Below are 21,992 nucleotides of genomic sequence, written 5' to 3'. Positions count from 1 at the left end.
TAAACAAAATTGTATGGAAAGACTTTTGATTCTAGGCAACAGAGAAATAATGGTCAAAATTCCATGAAAGATGCATGCAGTGCTGCAGTTCTGAAGTGTTAGGAGGAAAGCAATCTGATTCACACTAACGTGTGACTGTCTGCCAACTTCTTGACCATCCTTGACCTTTGCTTTTCTTTTAGTTTTCTTTCTTCTCCACCACCCGACACCCCTCTCTAGTTTTTGAAAGTGCATGTTAATTATCCCAAACACAAGAGGGGAATTTCAGGCAGTGTTGACAGGTGACGTGCTTGCAGAGTCCAACACTGCCTCTAAGTTGCACCTACTATTAACAATAAAGCACTCCTCCATCTTCTTCTGAAGCCACACTCTTGCACACTCCTGTGATGAAACTAGGGCATTGATGGGGAATACAGGCACAGAAAGGGTGGCGCAGGCTGTTTGGAATACTTGTAAACCTGCTGTTTGTAATACACGGATTCACTGCATTGTGAATCTGGAGATTTAAATTTTTTCTTTTTTCCCCCAGCTTCATTGAGGTATAAATGACACATAAAAGTGTAAGATAGTTACGGTCTACATCGTGATAATTTGATCTATGTATACATTGTGAAAGGATTCCCCCCATCTACTTAATTAACACATCTGTCCTCTCCCATATTTATCTTTTTCTGTGTGTGTGTGAGAACATTTAAGTTCTACTCTCTTAGCAAATTTTAATTACACAATACGGTGTTATCAACTATAGTCACTACTGATATACGCTAGATCCCCAGACCTTATTCATTTTATAGGTGAAAATTTGTACCCTCTTACCTACCTCTCCACATTTCCCTATCCCCCAAGCCCTCTGTTTCTATGTTTGATCCTTTTTTAGATTCCACAGCTAAGTGATAAAGAGACAAAACTTTCATTCACATGTATGATAAGTCCCTGGGAACCCAGACTGAGAAAAACTTAAAGGAACTGCTCATAAGGCGGCTTTGGGGAGTGATCAGAAAGGGTTAGACGCCTCTCCGTTTGTATGAATTCTCACAGGAAACAGTAAAGGGAAACGGTTAACAGGATCAGAGTGTCTGATGTCACCAGCGTGTATTCATGTTCTACCCAAACCCTCACATCTTGAAGAGTACTGTCGCTTCTTCCTTACCTCTATGCAGTGCTTTTGAAAAAGGAGCGGGTTGAATATGTTAAGGGCTTCAAACCATGTCTTTGAGGCCTTCCTGCAATCTGCGATGGATGTGCAGGGTCCCCTGACCTTTGCCGTCGTTTTACTTCTGCATTCCAGGAACAGGAAGAACCACTGGCTGTGGATGTTACACACACATCTACACATTAAAGAATGTATTTGAAAACCACAGGGTATTTAGTTTCTTCTTGCTACTTTGGATATGGGATCTTATTTCCTCATAGGCAAGAAGAAGCCTCTTTTCTTCATAGTCCTGTTCAACAGGCTGTTCTCAGCCAAGAGGCTGAGGGCATATCTGGGTGGAATCCGTGAGAGCATTTGCTAATGGAATGTGAGTGTGTGAGTGTGTGTGAGAGTGTGTGTGTGTGTGAAGGTGGGAGGTGAGTACTGATTTCAGCAGCTTAAGCACAGCCCGTCCAGAGAGACAGGCTCAACGGGATATCACGGGCTGAATTCCCCATCTTCCCTCTCAAAATCTCTTCCACCTGGTGTCCCTCATCTCAGTTGAGGACAAACTCAATCCTTCTAGGTACTCAGATCAAAAGAGTTTTGATTCCTCTTCCTCATCCTCTTCGGGAGCCACCTGGGCTGTGTCTTCTAAATAGATCCAGAGTCTTATTGTTTCTCGTGATCTCCACTGCTATCTTGTGGAACGAGCCACATCCATCTTTGCCTGGCTCACTGCAGTAGCCTCCTCATGTGTCTCAGAGCTGGCATCCCTGGATTCCTCCCCTGAACATGTTAGCAAATGACAGCCCAGTGGTTTCATCTTTGTTCTTTTAAGTTAAGCGAGATCATGTTACTCCTATGCTCTGAATCCTCCACTGGCTTCCCACTTCTCTCAGAATGAAGCCCCTGCTGACGTGCCCTCCTGCTCTGCCCCGCTGCACCTCTCTTACTGCTTCTCCTCCTCCTGGCACTCAGCTCCACCACGCCGTCTCCTTGTTCCTGCAACCAGAGAGGAAAACTCCCAGCTGAGATGCTTCACCCGAGCTGTGCCCTCTACCTGGAAAGCTCTTTCTCCAGAGACCCACTTGGCTCACTTCCTCACTCCCTCCCCATCTTTGTTCAAATCTCACTACTCAAGGAGGCCTACCCTGACCACCATGTTTAACACTGCATACTGACTCCCCTTCTGCACGGAGCCATTTAAGTCCCCTACCTTGCTTTACTTGTCCTTATTCTACAGCTTTAACCCTTCTAACAAACTGGATAACGTATAGAGTTATTATGTTTATTGGTTATAAACAACATAAAATACACGGTGCACCACGACCACCACTAACATTGGAGCTTCCTCCTCACCCACTACTAAGTTCACTGGCCTAGATGATGCCTTTAGAAGAAGCTTGCCATAGAATAGGCCTGCCCAGTGAAATTTGTTGATTAAATGAATGAATGACTACCTGAGAATTTTTGTTGCTTTTATAAATGGGATTTTTATTAGAAAACAAAGTTGACTATTGTTGCTGTGCAGAGATGTTACTGATTCTCTAATGTTGATCTTGTATATAGCAACTTCAATGAACTCTTTTATTGTTTTAAATTATTGTTTTAGATTCCCCTGGTTTTTATATGTAAAAAATCATACATCTACAAACAGTGCTAGTAAGGTTTCATCATTTCTATTGTACATTAGATAAGATCTCCAGTAAAAAGAATGGAGATTATCATATGGCTTTTCTCTTTTATTTTATTTGGTGAATTACATTTCTTTGTTTTTCAATATATTTAATTTACTTTTTGACCAGTATATTCCCATTATTTTTAAAAAGTGCATAAAAAGGCCTGTAGTAAAAATTTTCTTTTTCATCTCAGTTTCCACGTACCGGATCCTCCTCAATCATGCTAAAAGTAACCACTGATATTAGTTTCTTATTATCTGTCAAGTTTCTTTATGTGATGTAAACAAATGCAACCATATGTCCTTATTTTTTCCCTTCTGTACCTCATTGGCGGCCTACAAAGCTCACTGCTCTGCATCTTGCTTTTGTTAGGTTGGTTATCTTTCCCTATCAGTATACAGGCAGTGTTCTCATTCCTTTGTTACTGCTACAGAGTATTCCATTGTGTGGATGTGTTTGTTTGAACTGTCCCCCAGATGATTGACCTTTTGGATTACTTTCAAAGACAGTGTTTTAGTTTCTTTGTTTAAAAAGTTTTCCTTTTTCCTTAACTTTTTATTATTATTTATGTATTAGTTATTAACTTTAACTCTTTTTCCTTAACTTTTAAAAATTATTTTTTACATTTAAAAATTTTTTAATTTTTATTTTTATTGCAGTAACATTGGATTATAACATTATATAGCTTTCAGATGTACATCATAATGTATTTCGAATTTTGTGTAGATTACATCATATTCACCACTCAAAGACTAATTATAATCCATCACCACACATGTGTGCCTAATCACCGCTTTTGCCATCCTTCCTTCCTCCTTCTGTTCTAGTAACCACCAATTCAATCTCTGTTGCCATGTGACTGTTTGTCATTGTTTTCATCTTCTACTTATGCGTGAGATCATACGGTATTCGACTTTTTCCCTCTGACTTATTTCACTCAGCATAAAACCCTCAAGGTCCATCCATGTGGTCACAAACGGCAGGATTTCATGGTTTCTTATGGCTCAGTAGTATTTCATTGTGTACATATACCACATCTTCTTTATCCATTTGTCCCTTGATGGGCACCTAGGTTGCTTCCAAGTCTTGGCTATTGCGAATAAGGCTGCGATGAACATAGGGATGCACGTATCTTTATGCATTTGTGTTTTCAAGTTCTTTGGATAAATACCCAGCAGTGGAATGTCCATATACACTTTACCAATTATTAAAATTTTGTGACATTTCCTTTCTCTATCTCTCTATATGTATTTGCATAGATACATTTCAAAATAAGTTGTGAGCATCATGTATTTTCACCCTACATATTTCAACATATATCCTAATAACAAGGATGCTTTCTTCTATTACTTTAACCTAATCACTACAACCAATAAATTTAACGTTGCTACCATAGTATTTTCTACTGTATAGTCCATTTTCAGATGTCTTCAAATTGAGGATAATGCATTGCATTTGGTTGTCATGCACGTTTCTTAGTAGGACTCTGCTGGTTTGGCTTGTGTGATGATTTCTTTTCCCACATATTTGTCTTTCTCTGGTGTGGGCTTTTCCTTCTCTAGACATGGTACAAGCACAGGCTCATCCCTCCATTTGTCCTTAGCTCTCTCTTATTCTCTTTTGCCACACTCACCTTTAGTGAGTGGTGCTTAGCCTTCAAAAATTCTCTCTAGGGAATGTTACTCACAAATTGATGTCTTCGGTGCTGGCCATTCTTATCTGGTCCTTACCAGTTTTCTTTTGGACGTTTGCCCATGAACTCAACACTTCACTCTCCATCCCACATCCACTCTTTGCCTAGATAACTCCCACCCATTTGTTTTAGGTCTCAGCTCAGCTTAGACATCACTTCCTATGAGAAACTTTTATTACTTTCCTAAATTAGTCCCATCTCTCTCATGATCCAGAATCATCCTCCACATCTCCTTGGTAATAACCAACTCCCTTTCCTCAGTGCTCCTGCTCAGGCTGTCTCTTTTGCTTGAATAAGCCCCTTGCTTTCCTCCCATTCCCACTCTATACTCACAATTGAAACTCCTTGCCATACTGAAGATGCTATAAGAGAGCTTCCATGATTCCCCAAATCAGAATTGATTTCTCCTTCCTCTAAACATTAGTTTTGTTTTCCATTTTAGTTACAATGGTCTCTGTATTAGTATATTAGTTAGGTGTTCTTAAGGGGTGCTAAATAGTGCCTGAACCACAATAATGATCGTACTACATTCAGTGTAGGGGAATTATAAAGTGCCCATCCCAGTATGATTTGCTGCTGGTTCACAGATTATTGAGTTTAGAAGGATAATCCTGTGCATATACATAGTGATTAGCTGAAAACCAGAGCCTATACAAAGGAAGATGAGATGAAGAAATTCTAGCGTTGACTGGATTTTGTTAGAAGACAATTTCTTCCACGCCATTAGAGGTGAAGTTTTTTCTATAACAAAGATATAGTATATAGGTATTGTAAATATGGTTATAAAAAGTTTGCAAGGAAAGTTAGACAATCATATAGCAGTATAGAAAGGTTTGGGAAAGAAAATCCTGACCAGTTTTGTACCTTCTACCAGCTTCTTTTTTTTTTTTTTAATAAACTCTCTGCTTCCCTTTTAAGTCAACAGCAACTTTGCCTGACACAATAATGTGAAGAAAATACAAAGTAGAAAGAAATGCTTCTGGTTCTTTATGAATTAAGACTAACGATACCCAACATTGCGCCAGGACTGTTTGAAACTCATGAAGGATTGGTATATTAATCATTTAAAGATTATAAGGGTAAAGATTTTGTTTACTTGTCATTGTGTCTTCCACAGCTCAACACAATACTTATTGAATGAATGAAGTAATTTGTAAAACTGAAGTTAAATTGTAGATTTTGGTGTCATTAATACCATAATGTAATTTTCACAGAGTCAAAGTAGTTGGAAGTTTTAAAGTTAAAACTACACTTATTATTTAATTCATCCCTCCTCTCATTTATTGGTATGATTACATGAAAACTATTGTAGGCCTATTTTTATCTATTCACTAAACATCTTAGAATATTCTAGTCCTGTGTTTTCAAAATTTGACTGATTATAAGTATTATTGTTTGTTCAAATAAAATGTTGCAGATTTTTAAAAATGCATATTCTTCTACTTTACCAATAATAATCACAATTCAGTGGATATGGGGTTGGTGTGAGAGTATGTGCTTTAAAAAATTTCCCAAGAGATACTGATAGTCAGCTAGATTTAAGAGCCAGTGTTCTAGTTTATGTCTGATGGTTCTGGTGGGTAAAATAAATAGATCTCCCCCTTCCCAATTTAACCTATTTCATTTAGGGAAATCTTCACAAGAAGTGAACATCAAAACCCAATAATTCTCCCCATAATTGAATTGAGATCTTGAATCTCGAAGATCTTGAACATATCTCCAACAGATTCTCCAGAAAATTAAAAAGTAAATCCTTTCAGGACATTAATATAAACTGGGACCACCTAGTCAGCCAGTGGCACAATTTGATTATAAGCAAATTGCATCAGACGAAAACTGGTCAGCTAGACTTTATTAATTTTGATTAAAAATGGAAACACCAATACCCCCAAATCTGGCTCTGCTCCTTAGTTAATTGACTGGAAGAAAATGTAAGAGGAACAAGAAATCTACGAAAACAAGAACAAGACAGAAATCTTGGGAAAATTTCTCCCCAACTTCCCATGTAGTTAAATTTTCATCTAAAAACTATGTTGAGCTAAGGAAGAAAAAAAAAATGTATTGCTTCTCTAATCATTAGTTTGAAGATTTGCTTATGAGTCTAATTTGTTATGATTTGATTTGATTCTAAAAATTTATTCTGCCCCACATCCATTGGCTTCAGTATTAGCAACAAGCCCCCTGCTCTGCAGCTGAATGGCAGGCAACACTTTGGTGGCCAAGCACTGAACAGAATAAGGGATCAAGAAACTCCAAGCCAAGGGTTTTTTCTGTGACTTTTGGAATATTTGAGTTGACTGAGAAAAAAGAAAACAGCAACTATTACTCAAAAATTACTTTGGTGATATCTGTCATTTCTACTATAGACCATCAGTCCCAATCCTGGTAGGTTTATCTTACGGAAAATATAGCAAAACACCCAAATTTTAGTAGGACCTGAAATCCAGGAATTTGCAGCCTAGCCAGTTCATCATTGAATTTACAGATCATTCACTAGAGAAGCAGAAGCTTAGATGAAGTGGGGGTGGCTGTCGTTGCCCTGCAGGGAAGTCAGGCTCCGAAAAGCAAAGTGCGCTGCTTGAGACCACTTACTAAGTTTGGAATAAAAAGCGTACTTCTAGCTGCAGTTCTCCGCTCTTACTCAGAAGCTCTCCCTGATTCAGTGGCTCTGATTCTCTGTCTTGTGGCTGGGAGGTGAAACACTGTCGTGCTTTTTCATCTTCAGGTGACACACAAAATCACGGTTCTTCCTGCTTGCAATCTGTGCTTTGCTGAAATGCATCACAGTGAGGGCAAAGTTCAAATGGCCTGTGGGCACTGAACTCGGCACTCATCCAAGAGCGGGTTGAGACCCACCTCTCCAGGATGACCCTTGCTTGTGTAGAGGTCAGCTCGAAGTGCCTGGGAAGGGAGCATGAGAGGAAACTGCAGCTCAGTTTGCAGTCCCACTCGGTGTAATCAGAGCATTTTGGCTTTTCAAGGGCTCACAGCCACTCTTCAAAAACATAAACATTTCTTCTTACAAAATTCCTGCTCCAAGCAGACTTTCAAATATTCTCTGATTAAAATTGCCAGGTTTATTTTGTTTGTACCATCTGTTAATGCAATCATGTAAAATTCTGATTTTTGTGTCAGTGAGTTAATTCTCTTCAGCGCTGAACCAAATGAGTCCGTAGACGCAGACATTGAACAAGAAATGAGCTGTAGCTAATGAGCTGTCCCAGGAAATGGCCGTGAGACGGGAACTGTCCACGAGCTCCACACACGATTCTGCCAGACGCGATTTTGGCCAATCCTCTCCACAACTGGTGTTTTCTTAGTAGTTTACAAATACAGTTCCTATTGCTGCTTGTCCATGTTCTCCCACCTAAAACTTACCTTCTGAATTCAAGTTTATAATGAAAATAATTTACCACATAGTGTTGGGTCCTTAAATCCCCTCAACCACAGGGAAGTTTTCAAGTGAATAACAGCTTACTAAACATACTGTGATTATATTGTTTCCTTGCAAATGGAGTAGCTAATATTTTTCCTTTTTGAATCTACTTGCTGGGTAATTTTTATGCCAATCCATAACTTCATTTGAAGAGCTAACCTGGGACTGTAAAACCTAAAAGAAAGGAAAGAAGAAATCATTTTCACCTTCTGTCTATCAGCACTAACCCTCTTAAAAGTGCCCTTTCAATCAAGGCATCCAAGAGAAGCTCAATTTCCTCAGCAAACGGAAGACTGAAAGGTCCAGTTTAAAAGGGTTACAGCTGTGAGGGAAAGAGGAAGATAATGGAGTGACCTGTGGCGACACCCCGAGCCCAGGGACACACAGCGCCACGCGTATTTATTGGGTCAGAGATATGCACGGATCTCAGTCAAATTGAAAAGCCAAGGAGATGGCAGGCTTTGGCTTTCTGCTGGGGGGGTAAGTACTGGAAATATTTTACTGCAAAGCAACTGAAACTCAGCCAGAGGGTTAACACTTAGCAGGCAGTCAGCAATGGCTTCGAGAAAATGGACCAAGATTTTCTCCATTGGGTTCCTCCAGCCTTGACAACAATGACAGCTGCGTTTTTTAAATAGCGTGATGGATTCAGATGACTCTGACAGTTTTACCTTAAAAATAAAATCGTGGAAGCATCCCCTAGAAAAATGGCTGGGGAAATATTTCATTAGAATGGTATAGAAAGCGCCTATAGATTGCCCAAAGAAAACAGAACCAATTTTCTGAGAAGATTGAATAGAAATATTGAATGGACCCATTCATTTAATACCCACAGAGTTCAGGTGAAAATTTAATTAAGAAAACTGGGCATGGAGAATAAGAAAAGATAAGAGGCACAAAATGGTCCTCTACAGTTTCCTGGGAAGGTCACAGTCCACTTTTTCCAACACAATGTGAAGTATAAGGTTAAAATGGGTTTTCAAAGACTTAGCTCTCCTCTGGAGGTCTCTCTTTAATGTTGTTTGCACAATTTATGCTAAAGGTAGATTTATGAACGCTATTAGAAAACAGATATTTCTCTTCTTATTCACAGAGAAGAACTTTATTATTTTGGTCTAGTCGCTAAGCAAAATTAAGCTTGAGTATGGGCTGTAAATTCTGTTATATATGTAATAGCATTGTATTCACTTAGAAATGATGAGGCTTCTGATTTTCAAATCAGAAAATCCCAGGGTCATATAAGACTTTTATCATTTCGTCTTATCCAGGCCTTATGGAAGTTTCACCTCTGTAATTCTAAGCTAATATGTTTACTCTTTCTGTGGTGTAAAAAACGCCATCAGTTCTCTGAAGAGTGGAGGCTGGGATGCTGGTTGAGAAAGTGGTTTCTAGAATCAAACTACCCGAGTTTGAATTCTGGCTCTTTCACCTACTAGTGTTGAGATCTTGGGCAAGCTCTTCACCCTACTCAGCCTCAGTCACCCCATCTGTAAAATGGGGGTAACAATAGTTCCTACCTTGTAGGGTTGGTGGGAGGATTAAATGAGATAGTACATGTAAGTGTTCAGCAGAGTGCCACCATATAGACAGGAGAATCAACCCCTGCTATCTTGCAGAAGTTAAGACAAGACCACGATGGAGCTTAGCGTTGTCCAGCTGAGCTCATAATGGCGGTAACCTATTTCTCCATATCCTAACTTCCTCTCCATTTTCCTTGCCCCTAGCTTTCCAGGCCTTCCCCAAATTCTTCATGTGTTAAGTAATCTTCCTCTAATGAGCACAGAAGATTCTGGTCAATGCCAATTTTTTGAAGAATTACCTGCTATGTGCATTAAGCATCTCTTCACTTGAGTTCATTGAGGATTAATGCCCCACAGACCTTAACAGACAGAAAATGAGAGAACGGATATAAAAGACAGGAAATGGACTAATTGGGTAGCTGGAGGGATAAAGACAAAACAAAAAAAAGGAAAGAAACAGGAAGACTTGTGAAAACAGGTGAACTCATAGGTGATTCAGCTGCTCTTGGCCACAGGAACAATGTTTCCTAACATTGTTCTAACGGGAGCGTGGGTCCCTGAGATGGTCACCAAACAAATGGTTTCTTGGCCAAAAGAGTTTGTCCAAAATATTTCACAACTCATTTCCCTCTGGGAGTCTCAATGCACGTTAACATATGAAGGATTCTGAGAAGTACTGCAGTAAAGAAACCTGCTTTATTTTGTTTATCCCATAATACTGATCCATACATAACACTGATCATAACACTGATTTTGGAGGATCCTGCCAGTATTGTTATTTTAAAACTGAGAAACAGGAACTCCCATAAATAAAGAACACATTTTGAGGTGCTAATGAACCATGATAAAACTGATGGGAAGAAAAGTGGGGCTAACATTTAGTGAGTGCCTATTTTGTGTGCAAAAAATTGTGCTAACTGCTTTAAAAATATTTGCTCTTTCCTAATGGGGTAAAGGTAATGGTTTTTAAGTGGGAGGGATATTTACAGTGCTTTATGAAAGAACGTCACGGCACATATTAGCTGTCCTAAAGTGGTGCAAAATAGCTCTTCAAAAAATGAAGGATCTTGAGAACTCTCGTAGCCCAGATTCTTGCCTAATATGTACTGTTTTTGCACCTACTGAGAAATTTGGAGATTTTGTATTCTCTCTACCTCAACTCCTTGGAATGTAGCATTATATACAGACCTGTACATTAGTCCTGGTTCTGCCACCTGTTGGATATGTAATCCTGAGTAACATACTCCTCAGAGGCTGTGTAAATACTGGGAAAATAATAATATCTAACCTACGTTTGTGAGGGTTATACTCACAAACCACAAGCTTATAACAGCTGCTCAAAAACAAGCCAATCCCTTAATTTACAGTCCTTACTCTTGCATCCTTTGATCAAAATATTTTTCTCTTGCACAAATACTAGAACAATTTCTACGGAGTCCATAAAATAATGCATACAATTTCTACTTTCAACATCCACTAATTGTTATTTAAAATACCATCGTATTATGTGTGTGTGCGTGTGTGTGTATCAGCATATATTTAATCCATTTAATAATGTAGGTATATGAAAACTATATAAAATAGATGTTTATGTGTTGTTAAAGAGAAGAACTACGTTTTATTCTTTCTTTATATTCCCCCAAGACATCTATCGTAGCGTGGTGCCAGGTACATAGCATTTAGTGTGTCTTGTGAAATGAATGAATGAAAATAGTAGTGGTAAATTGCACTAAAATGATACTTATTTTGTACAATATAATATAACAAATGTAACTTAATAATAGGACATTTGCTCTGGGGAACAAGCCAGGATAGAGTCACACTGCGATTTTTAAAATTTGGTGCTAAATTTCTGATGCTCTAACAAACAGCCTATGCTCACCCCTGAATCTCAGCTGAGATGGGTACCAGAAAATTCACTAACAAGACTGCCACGTTAGAGAGAAACATAATTTTATGCAACTGGGTCTGGCTTCAATTCTTCTGCAAGAAATCTGAATTTCCCTTCGAGTGTTAATATGTTTGGTTTACTCCAACTTTTATTTCCTCTCTACTTACTGTTTTTCATCCTCATGCAACAGACAGTAAAAAGCTACTTCTTTTCTTTTTCTGAAATGTTTGTATATCATTAAGAGTGAAACATTGAGAGGTGAAACTGGGGTCAGGAAGGAGGGGATGCTGCACAATAACAGCTATTAATTTTGTGGAGAGCAACAGGTCTTAATTTAAGTTCTAAGTGTAGGCAGATGGACAAACAACAGCCATTAAAATAGGAGATTTCCCTTCCTTTCTTGTACACATTTGCCCACATAGGCAAGGAGACTGAATTGTGAGAGAGAGACTTGTTTATACTTGAATGAATAAAAATAGATCAAAATGAGTCAGAGACTGAAAAACACTGTTGACTGTATTTTGGGTATGTTTTCAGGTAGCATTAACAGAAACGGAAGTGACCTGTATTCAGGGCAACCAGATACTCTATCTGTCACACATCCCAGCCAACCTACCCCTTTCTACTATCATCGCCTCTCTCTTCTTAGCCGCTTTTCTGTGTCCTTCTTTTTTTTTTTTATTTACGTCTTGGTATTCCAACCTGGAATGTAGCATTTACTCCTTCATGATTTGAAAATATAATGACAGGTTTCTGATACGTTCAACACATCTAGATGTTCTCTGAGTCTTCTCAGAGATTACAAAGGGGAGGCTGTGTAGAATAAACTGAAGAGAGTGATCTCTTGTAGGAATGGAATTCGACTGTTGAGAAGCTGAAGAGCGAAGCACTTGGGATCCTGCTCTCCAAGGACCATGTGGAGAAAGAACACCTGCAGCTCTCTAACCAGAAACTGAATCAGCTTCAGGAAGAATGTGGTCGGCTCATGGTGGAAAGGAAAACCTGGTTGAAAAAGGCAAACGACTTTTTTAACAGCGCTAACAAGGTCAGTGTGAGGTCACGTTGGTAACTGTAGGTGATCAGAGCAGACCAGTAAGAGACCTGTCACTTCAAAAGACTGGAGCACGTCACGGAAGTCTAGATTCCACATAGAGTTTCAAAACTGATAGCAGCAAAAAAGAGCTTTTAAAATATATTCCCATCATGGCTATTATTTGGTTCTCAAAACTAAGAGACCTATGTTTTGACATGTAAAAGGTCACTTTAAAAAATCCCCCATGAGTTTTGTCTTAGAGCCATCATTGGTCTGTTTGTGATACTTGTGCTGACATTGTAGTGTTTCTCAACGATGAAGGGAATTATCATAAAATACATCAAGGTTAAAAAAAAACCTTGAAAGTTTTACCAAAAAAATCTTCCCCACTTTTTAATCCTCTTTCATTTGTCAGGTAAAGATTCATGAATATTGCAAGGCTTCTGCATGCAAACCATAAAGCTAGGAGCCGCGCCTTGACCTGACCGCCCTGCCTTGGTCTTGCTTTTTAAGTCAGCCAAAGGGAAACCTTGCTTTGGACTGTCTCCAGGTCTTCTTAAGCTGGAGAAGTGCTCTGTTTCCCCTGGTTGGTTCCTTCCGCATTGATTGTAGCAGGCGGCTCCTGCTGGGTGGTAATCTTCGCTTATTCACATCGCTTGAGTAGAGCTCGGTAGCTGAGGCTAGCGACCTAACCTGAAAATTTTGTCCACCTTTCCCAATCTAATATAAACCTTCAAAATGCCCTATTGTAATTGTTTAATACCTTAAATTTAATTGATGTGTTTAAGGTGACACGAAGTGAATAGGAACCTCCAGAAGCTAGATATATTGTGATTTCAAGCCACGACATCAACAATCTGAATACAATGTCCTGGTATACATCAAAACAGTTACTTAATTTTGGACTTTACTAATGGGAAACTTGAAGAGGATGAATAGTAAAATTCCAAAATAGAGGTGCCAGAATTACAGTAAAAAATGTTAAAGTAGTATTTATGTCAAATTATTTGTTGCTTGGGATTTATTTGTTTTAACAGAAGAAACAGATTTGGCCTACTGCTAGAGCTGTTGAATTTAGTCAACAGTGGGTGCTAGTTAAGTTTCTCTTCAACAATCATGTCGTTGAAGAAACAGCTTCTTAACTTACATCACGCCCTCATTCTACAAAATGAGTGGGTCATCTGCCAGTCAGTTATTGCTGTTTCTAAGGAAAACAGTTATAGAATATGTTATGAAAAAGCGACACTTCTAGCTCAAACCCTATAGTTTATAGGCCAGCAAAACGTAGAGTTTTTCTCTTTTTCCTTCTCACTCTCTTGCTCTTGCTTTCTCTGCTCTCATTATTTGGTAACTTGCCAGGGAGGTTTTTCTGCTGACAATATTCCTGAGCTTGAGGGAGAAAGAATGATATCTCTTGCAATAGTAATAAAAAAAATGAAGAACTGAGTGGTTGCTTTCTCAAACTCATACAGTAATTCAGATCAAATTGTAAGAAATTATATTTCTTAACCCCAAAGACTCGACTTCGAGGTCCTCTGTTTCATCTTTTGAATGCCATAGCATACAATTTATAAGTTCAGGGTTTATCCCTACTGTATTTATCTGTACTATAGCATTCCCGATAGCCAAGTGGCACTTAGAAAGGTGTAGAGTTGTTTCTCCTTTTCAAAGCATCAAGGAAATAATTTGCGACTCCAAATCTAAGAATTCAACAAAAATGGAAGAACTCAGCAAAAATGGAAGCTAGAGTTTTGAAAGTGGATGTTTAATCATAACTCTGGAAATAAATTGTTTACTATATTAGTATTAAGAAGCAATAAATGATGAAATAACCTAGTGGGTAAATCCATTTCAGTTAAAGAAGGAAATTCTTCTCAAGACTTGTAAATGGTATTTTTAAAAAGTTATATTGTGGACTCTCCAAATGTTACAATATTCTCACCACTTTACCCAGTTTTTGGCATAACACTCTTAAATAAACCTGGCTAAAGTACCGGATTTAAAAATTAATATAATTTCAAAATCCCTTAAAATATTTTTTTCTGGGCTGAAAGTTCTGTTTACATTAGTGAAGGGGTATTTTCAGTTTACATCATCAAGTTATCTTCAAAGCACTGAACTTTCCCTTTGAAAATTCCCTTTATTGTGCCTTGAGTGTGCTGGGTTTTCCTAATTGTGAATGTCCACATCCCTGGATGAAGTCATGCTGCCGACAACTGTGAGGGTCTGGGATTTCACCCAACTTTCTAGCTAGTGATTAACTTTTCACATGTTCTAGCTGATGCGTCACAGTTTCCTGATGCTCACAGAAGACACATGGCTTCTGAATCAGTTTTGAAAAACTTTGTTACTCACAGCAAAAGCAATAGCCAGAGTGTCAGCATGTTGTGACAGTTCCCCAAGCCCCAGGAGGCAATGCGGATGGAATTCCACGAGAGGAATCCTAAATTTGGGGAATCAGTTGTTTTATAGCAAACAGTAAGCAAGCCTGCTGTTTGTCTCAGAGGAAGATGTTTCCTCAACTCCAAAGATTGCTGACTGCAAACCTAACATGAGAAGTGACCCAGGTAAAGACGGGTCAGAGTCAGGGCCAGTATTCCTGGCATCCCAGTAAGATGGGTGGGAGCACCAGAGCCTCTCCCAACATACACAACTCGGGATGTTAGCACTGTGAGAAAAAGAGGAAGTCGGCACTTTAAAAGCAGATACTCACCTCAAAATTATTTTTTAGCAAACAGCCTCTTGTTTCAAATTTTTTAAAGCTAGGTCAATATTCTTCAATTTCTGTGTCAAATACCATGTGAAAAAATGTGTTAGTGTCATGGGTCATACATGAATGAGCAAAGGTGACAGCTTGAATGTTTACTCAGTAAAAAGCATAATATATGACATAAGAAATAGCCTTTTACTTTTTTTTAATTTTGTTAAAATAAAAAGCAATAAATGTCATAATCTGGACTGCAGAATGGACTGTGGTTAGGGAGTTTTCCAGATCACAGACATTTCCTTTCATCCAGATTTTTATCATACATTTCTGATATTTTTGTTGCAATTATATAGAAATCTCCGTTTCCCCACACCCCCTTTCTTTGCATTTTCATTCCCTCCTTTCTCTCTACTAATTCTAGATGGAGATATTCTTATTTATTAGAAAAAAATCACAATAATTCCTTTTACTGAAGTTTCTGATAAGTAATGTGGCATATTCACGAGAATAATTACCCTTCTGCGTCAGGGATTCATTTATTTAATAAGTATTTATTTAGCAACTACAATGTGTCAGGCGCTGTTTTAAATGCTGGGGCTATAGGAGAGGACACAGCATCCAAAAATCTAAAAGCCAATATATTTCCAATTTGTGAAATTTGATAAAATATAATTATCACCTAATTGTCCACATTGACACCAGTGCCCCACTGCCTTTTCTCTGTGGCTTCAGGAGTGAAACTGATTACCTTTTATTCCTACCAGAGGGTGATGACTATCCAAGGGTCAAGAGTCTGTTTCTTACCCAGAGTGTCTACAGCCTTCGGCTTGAGGTGTGGCGGTTTGTACCTGGAGTGAGCAGTAGGTGGCGATGTTAGCCCACAGGACCTTAGGGGTATCGCTAGTGATGCACTGGATTCAAGTGAAGACTGAGCTACATATTTCAAGAACCTGAGATACTTTGTTTTTGTTTTAGAGTTGTCTCCTGTGTTTGGTGAACCTATTTGCTAAATCACTTAGCAACAAATAGAAGTAGGGGTTGATTGTCAACATTGGACGATAGCTGATTGGAGAAGAGTTTCTCTAAGTAGCAGATGTTGCCAAGAGTCATGAGGACATGACATGAAATATGAACAAAGCACCTATTAGAGTAACTCATCTTCATCTCCCCCCAATTTTTATCTTTCATTATTATAGATTATCTTATTTATTATATTTCTAGCATGTTCACAAAAAAGAAGCTCTAGTTAATATGCATTGATCACTTCAAATGTATTTATCATTGTTGAGGGAATGTGGTTTGAATGAGAGATAAATATATATAATATGTTTCAAGAGAAGAACAGTGTGAGCCTGTATTTAAAAGACAACGATGATCAAACCCAAAGCTGTAAAACGTGGTTGATTGGTCAAAATTTCCTATCCCATGCTTTCCATCCCCAGGCACATGATTCGATTGGGGAAAACCAGTGGAGGAGAACGAGGCCAAATCTACACGGTCTGGTTCTTGGGTAGTTAGCGTAAAAGCAAAGGTGGAGCAAAAGTTGGGGCAGCCAGAGGAATACACCAAAAGCAGTTTGAAATGTGACGATTGTCATAGCTTCTACTGCTTCGCCCATCGCTGCTGAACATTTAATGTCTTTTAAAAAGATGATGTTGCTTTTTCAAATATTTACAGTGATGCAAAAGAGTAATGCCTACAGCAACATAATTATTTTAGAAGAACACGAAATAATTAAACATGGAGTTTGGTACTTTTTTTTCATTTATATGTACTCTATTGTACCATTTTCAAAATAGATACATTTTAGCCCAGATATGGGAAACAATTAATTAAAAGGTGTAGTTATCGTACAAATTGAAAGAAGAAAGCTGTCCAACTATAGAACCTAAAACATATTATCCAGAAGGAATTTGTTGAGGTGATATAAATGAATTCAAGAAATTAAGCTAATTGTTATTAGACACAGAGGAAAGTGTAATTATTTTCAGTTTCAGAATTCTTAAGTAGCCTGTCTTAGATTTCTCTTTTCCAGAACAAGTTCCCTTTCTCTCAGAAAGAACTAAAGCAACTTGCCTTCACTCCCTCCCTTCTTCCGCATTTGCATTCAGCAAATATGTTGTATACCTGCTGTTATCATGCATCATACTGGTACTTGAGCTAAAGCAATGCTAGGTATAATCCTTGCCTTCCAGACCCTCTGAATAGTTTAGAGGAGAGACAAGGAAACAGAAGTGCTGTGCGCTGTGGGAAAAGCCATGATGGAGGAAGCTAGAGCATTCAGGAGCACAGAGAAGAAGGCTCAGGGAAAAAGTGTCAAGGAAGGCTTCTCTAGAGGAGGGAACCACTGAGCTAAAGTTGGAAGGCTGGGGCAAGAAGGGATTGGGGAAAGGGTGGATGGTACAGAGTCGTGCCATGTTTGGGAAACCTAAGGTAATTCATTCTGCCAACAGTGTAGGGTGTAAGCCTAGAGTGATGAGAGACAAAAGTGGTAAAAACAGGCGGGAGGTCAGGAAGGGTCTTGAATAGCTGTTAAGAAGTTTTTATCTTATGCTGAACATGTCCTTAAATATGCAGAGATATTAAGGATTTGAAAAAGTCATACAAGGCAAGCCTCCTTTTGTAGAAGCAGATGATGTCTTAATTTACTCGCCTCTTGTGCTCTCTGTGAGAGAATGGTTTAGAAATCTTTGGTTTTAGAGCTCAGGGACAAGACTGTTTAAACCATAGCAAGTATTTGATAAATATGGCTAAACTATTAGCATAAAATTATTAGTAAATAATAGAAAAAATGATCAGAAACAAGGAATACCTTTAATATCTTACATTTCTCATGATAGCCCACAACTCAGCCCATATTTAATAGTCTTATAATCAAGACACTCAATTTTATTGTCACTCACTCATGAGTAGCTTTCACAGTAAAGCAATCAATTAACCTCTAAATATGAGTCATGAGTGTATTAGTTGGTTTCCCTTCCATGCACAATTTTAGACTGTTGCATCTCTCCATTGGCAGTAAATATATTCTTCCTTGTATGATAGGTATTTCTTGGTAGATTTACTTTCCTTTGCTAAATTAAAATTCCTTGAGAGTGAGAAGCATGTCCATTTCAGTTTGTGTTCACCAGAACATCTAGAAGAGTGCTTTCCAGGTAGTAAATGCTCAACAATTATGTAAATGACTCAAAGCAGTGAAATATTAGAAACTGTGCAGTTTCAAGGCCAACTATATTACATTTTCATAAGAGATTATATTGATCCAAGGTAACTGAGATGAGGTCATTTTGAAAGAGGAGAGCTTAATTACTTGCATACACAAGGAATGCAAATTTCAAGCTCAGTCTCTGTGTCATATCTGAGGAGAGGAGTGTTGTATAAAGAGATTTGTCATCACCCATATCACCTCCTCTGAGGTCTCCAGGCAGCATTAATTGCTTATTCCTTATTATTTTCATGGTATTTCTCTGTGCTTCTTATAGAGAGATTATACCTTAGTCATCTTTGTATGCCACCTAGTGTTCGAAAAATATAGTTTAATGAATGAATAAATGATCGGCCACATGACAAATCAATTCACATTTTGAGCTTGAGTTTTCTCTTTTTCTAAAATAGGTCGAATAATCCTTATCTACTTCAGGGAATATTATCCAGTAATAAAAGTTCTTGCAATTGGTGATAAATGTACAAAATCTTTTCAGGGTAGAGTTGGAGTGTAAATAAATAAATAGAATTGTGGAGTATTAAGTGAAAATTTAAAAACGTTTGCTAGGATGACACTTTTCTAAAATAATAGAGTAGATTTTGGAGCCAGGCTGCCTGGGTATGAATCTGGTCTCATTTATTAGCTCTATGACCTTGGGCAGTTACTTAACTTCCCTGCGCATCTGGCTTTTTTATCTATAAAATAAAAATGGTATTTTATACGTATCTCCCAGAGTCATTGAGCTATCTTAATGAGCTCATAGAACAACTAAGCACTCACTAAATGCTAGCCATTATGTTATCATTATCTATGCATTTAATACTGCACCAGCCTCTCTAACATGCTTACATGCTTTTGTTCATTTTCATATCCCCAGCACATAGCAGAGTACACGCTCCATAGATTTCAACAAATATTTATTGAATAAATGAAAAAAATAAATGCTTTGCACATTGTAAATAAACATTCCATGTTAATATTCCCAAGATCATCCTAAAACCATTTAGGTCAATTTAGATAAAAGAAACTAGAAATTATACTGGAGCCAGCCTGGTGGTGTAGTGGTTAAATTCGCACACTCCACTTCAGCAGCCCGGGGTTCTGGGTTCAGATTCTGGGTGCAGACCTACACACGGTTCATCAAGCCGTACTCAGGTGGCGTCCCACATACAAAATAGAGGAAGATTGGCATGGATGTTAGCTCAGGGCTAGTCTTCCTCACCAAAAAAAGAAACCAGAAATTATAAACAGTGATTAGCTAGCTAAAATTCTACTTATGGGTCTAGTTTATCCATTTCTAAGATGGGCTTTTCTCAGAAAAAGTAAGGAATGGTTGATATATAAACTTTCTCCATTCCCTTGTTGATAAAATGCTTCAGATGCGTGCCATTTTCAGTCCAGAACTCCTTTTCCAATGTTTTTTCAGCTTTTCAGCTTGTAAAGCAAAACCTGGTTTAGGTACTTAGGATTTTAAACACCTCATTAACACCACTAATCCACCTTGTAACACTCGTACCATAGAGGGAGTTCCGGGTCCCAGCGGTAACCACCTTGGGGAGGCAAGAAATGAGCCAGAGCACCAGTAGCAGGCAGCAAACATAGGGAACTGGAAATCGTCCCCTTTGCCCCTGGCCTTTGTGGCATTTGAAAGCTTGGGCAGATTTGGGCAGGACCTGAATTGAGAAGCAGTTTACCAAACTGCGAGCCACCAGAAGTTGGCTCAGGTGATGTTTTAGGAGGGGCAACGGAAACTTTCCGTCTTCATAAAAACTGAACCCGGAGGAAGTGCCAGTCTCTGCAGGGAGTGGAGATCAGTGCTCCAAGCAGAAGCTGAGTTCAGTCCTGTGTCCTTGGTAATTACAAAGGTTCCAGCCAAACTCATTCTCCAGCCTTGCGAGTCATGAAAGGGTATTTTTTTTTTTTAAAGATTTTATTTTTTTCCTTTTTCTCCCCAAAATCCCCCAGTACATAGTTGTATATTCTTCGTTGTGGGTCCTTCTAGTTGTGGTATGTGGGATGCTGCCTCAGCGTGGTGTGATGAGCAGTGCCATGTCCGCGCCCAGGATTCGAACCAGCGAAACACTGGGCCGCCAGCAGCGGAGTGCGCGAACTTAACCACTCAGCCACGGGGCCAGCCCCATGAAAGGGTATTTTGAAGGTTCTGCAGTGTTTTGGGTCTGATTTTTTTTTTTTTTTTTTTTTTGATGTTGATGGTCTTCAAATTAATTAATCAAGAAACAAACAATATTACTTATTAAACATCTTTGTGAAACAGCATAATATAAGAATTATGCTGGATGACTCATGATTCTTGCTTAACTTATTACTCTCACAGCTATTTCAAGAAGAATAAAATGTGTCGTGTCCTGATACCATCTCTATTTGATTTCGTGCAGCCTGCTTTGGATTCTGTACTTAAGAAGTTCAGACAAAGGAAAGATCTTTATTAGCGTCTTAAAGAACAAAAACCAAGCAACCCCTTGGTCTTTTCCAAACTAGGGCCAAAAAGAGCCGATTCGTCTCCTGCTTATCTACCTCAGAACTGAGTGGTGAAATACAAAATAGTCAAGAAGAGCTAGAACCCAGAGGGAGAAAATACGATCCTTGTGCCTATATCCTTGTATTTTCCTCCAGTCATAAAACCTTTATTTGACCAGCACGTACAAAATTTGGAGAAAGGGGAAGATGTGAAGAGAAAAAAGAAAGGGGAAACATTGATTCCAAAGGAGTTTATATGGGGGCACCGTATTCTGGCCAGAAATAACCTGCTCTGCACTACGTGTGCGACAAAGAGATTCTTCCCAGGCTGCATCCAGTGTATCAAGTTCCTTATGGATATGGTAAACAGAGAAGCACGCAGTTCTATTTTGGGAGTAGATTAAGTGAGAGCAATGATACTTAGATCATTTCGGGAATTGGCACATGGATTCCTCATCAAATTCTACGTGGGAATAAGAGAAATGAGTTTGCGTGTGATTCAGACAATCACAGGCTATATAATCTTGAAAGAGGACTCTTCTTAAAATCAAAGAACTTAACCATTTCTGCGTCTGTAGATTATTCCCACTAGGGTTAGGTTAGGATTAAGGATAAGGAGTAAGCTCTCTGACAGCATCCAGCCCAACTTACTTATAGTATGCATTTTGCAAATATATTTGTTGAGCTAATGAAGGGAGGAAATCATTTCTTCCTTCTTACCACCATAGTTCTACTAAGGGTGGTACAAAGAGCAATTCATAAGTAATTGTTTTCTTAACACTTTGATCTTTTTGAGAAAACACTCTGGCAGAAAATTTGGCTATTTTGATTTTTTTTTTTTGAGGAAGATTAGCCCTGAGCTAACTGCTGCCAATCCTCCTCTTTTTGCTGAGGAAGACTGGCCCTGAGCTAACATCTGTGCCCATCTTCCTCCACTTTCTATGTGGGACGCCTACCACAGCATGGCGTGCCAAGTGGTGCCATGTCCGCACCCGGGATCCAAACCAGGGAACCCTGGGCCGCCGAAGCAGAACATACGAACTTAACTGCTGCACCACCGGGCCATCCCTGGCCATTTTGATTTTAAGTTATGGGCTATCAAGGACCTTGATATACCACCTCCTCCATCTAGTGACTAGCCCTTCAGTTTATTTCTATGCTGTTAGGAAATAACACTTTTATGACAACATTCAGGAGTAGGGTGGAGTCACCTCA

The 21,992-nt window shown here is 38.7% G+C and overlaps 1 protein-coding gene across 12 annotated transcripts in view; it reads left to right on the top strand.

The window, feature by feature from the left end:
- Positions 1-21,992, top strand: part of CCDC141 (coiled-coil domain containing 141) — a 181,578-nt gene that overhangs the window by 92,890 nt on the left and 66,696 nt on the right. For all 12 annotated transcript variants that reach the window (XM_070580351.1, XM_070580350.1, XM_070580349.1 and 9 more), the window contains one exon: positions 12,205-12,399. In XM_070580351.1, coding sequence (XP_070436452.1) covers positions 12,205-12,399 — 195 coding nt within the window. The remainder of the gene's footprint in view (positions 1-12,204; positions 12,400-21,992) is intronic.

This window comes from Equus przewalskii, chromosome 17 (genome assembly GCF_037783145.1).
Source record: "Equus przewalskii isolate Varuska chromosome 17, EquPr2, whole genome shotgun sequence".
Lineage (NCBI taxonomy): Eukaryota > Metazoa > Chordata > Mammalia > Perissodactyla > Equidae > Equus > Equus przewalskii.
This window is presented reverse-complemented; position numbering and strand designations above follow the sequence as displayed.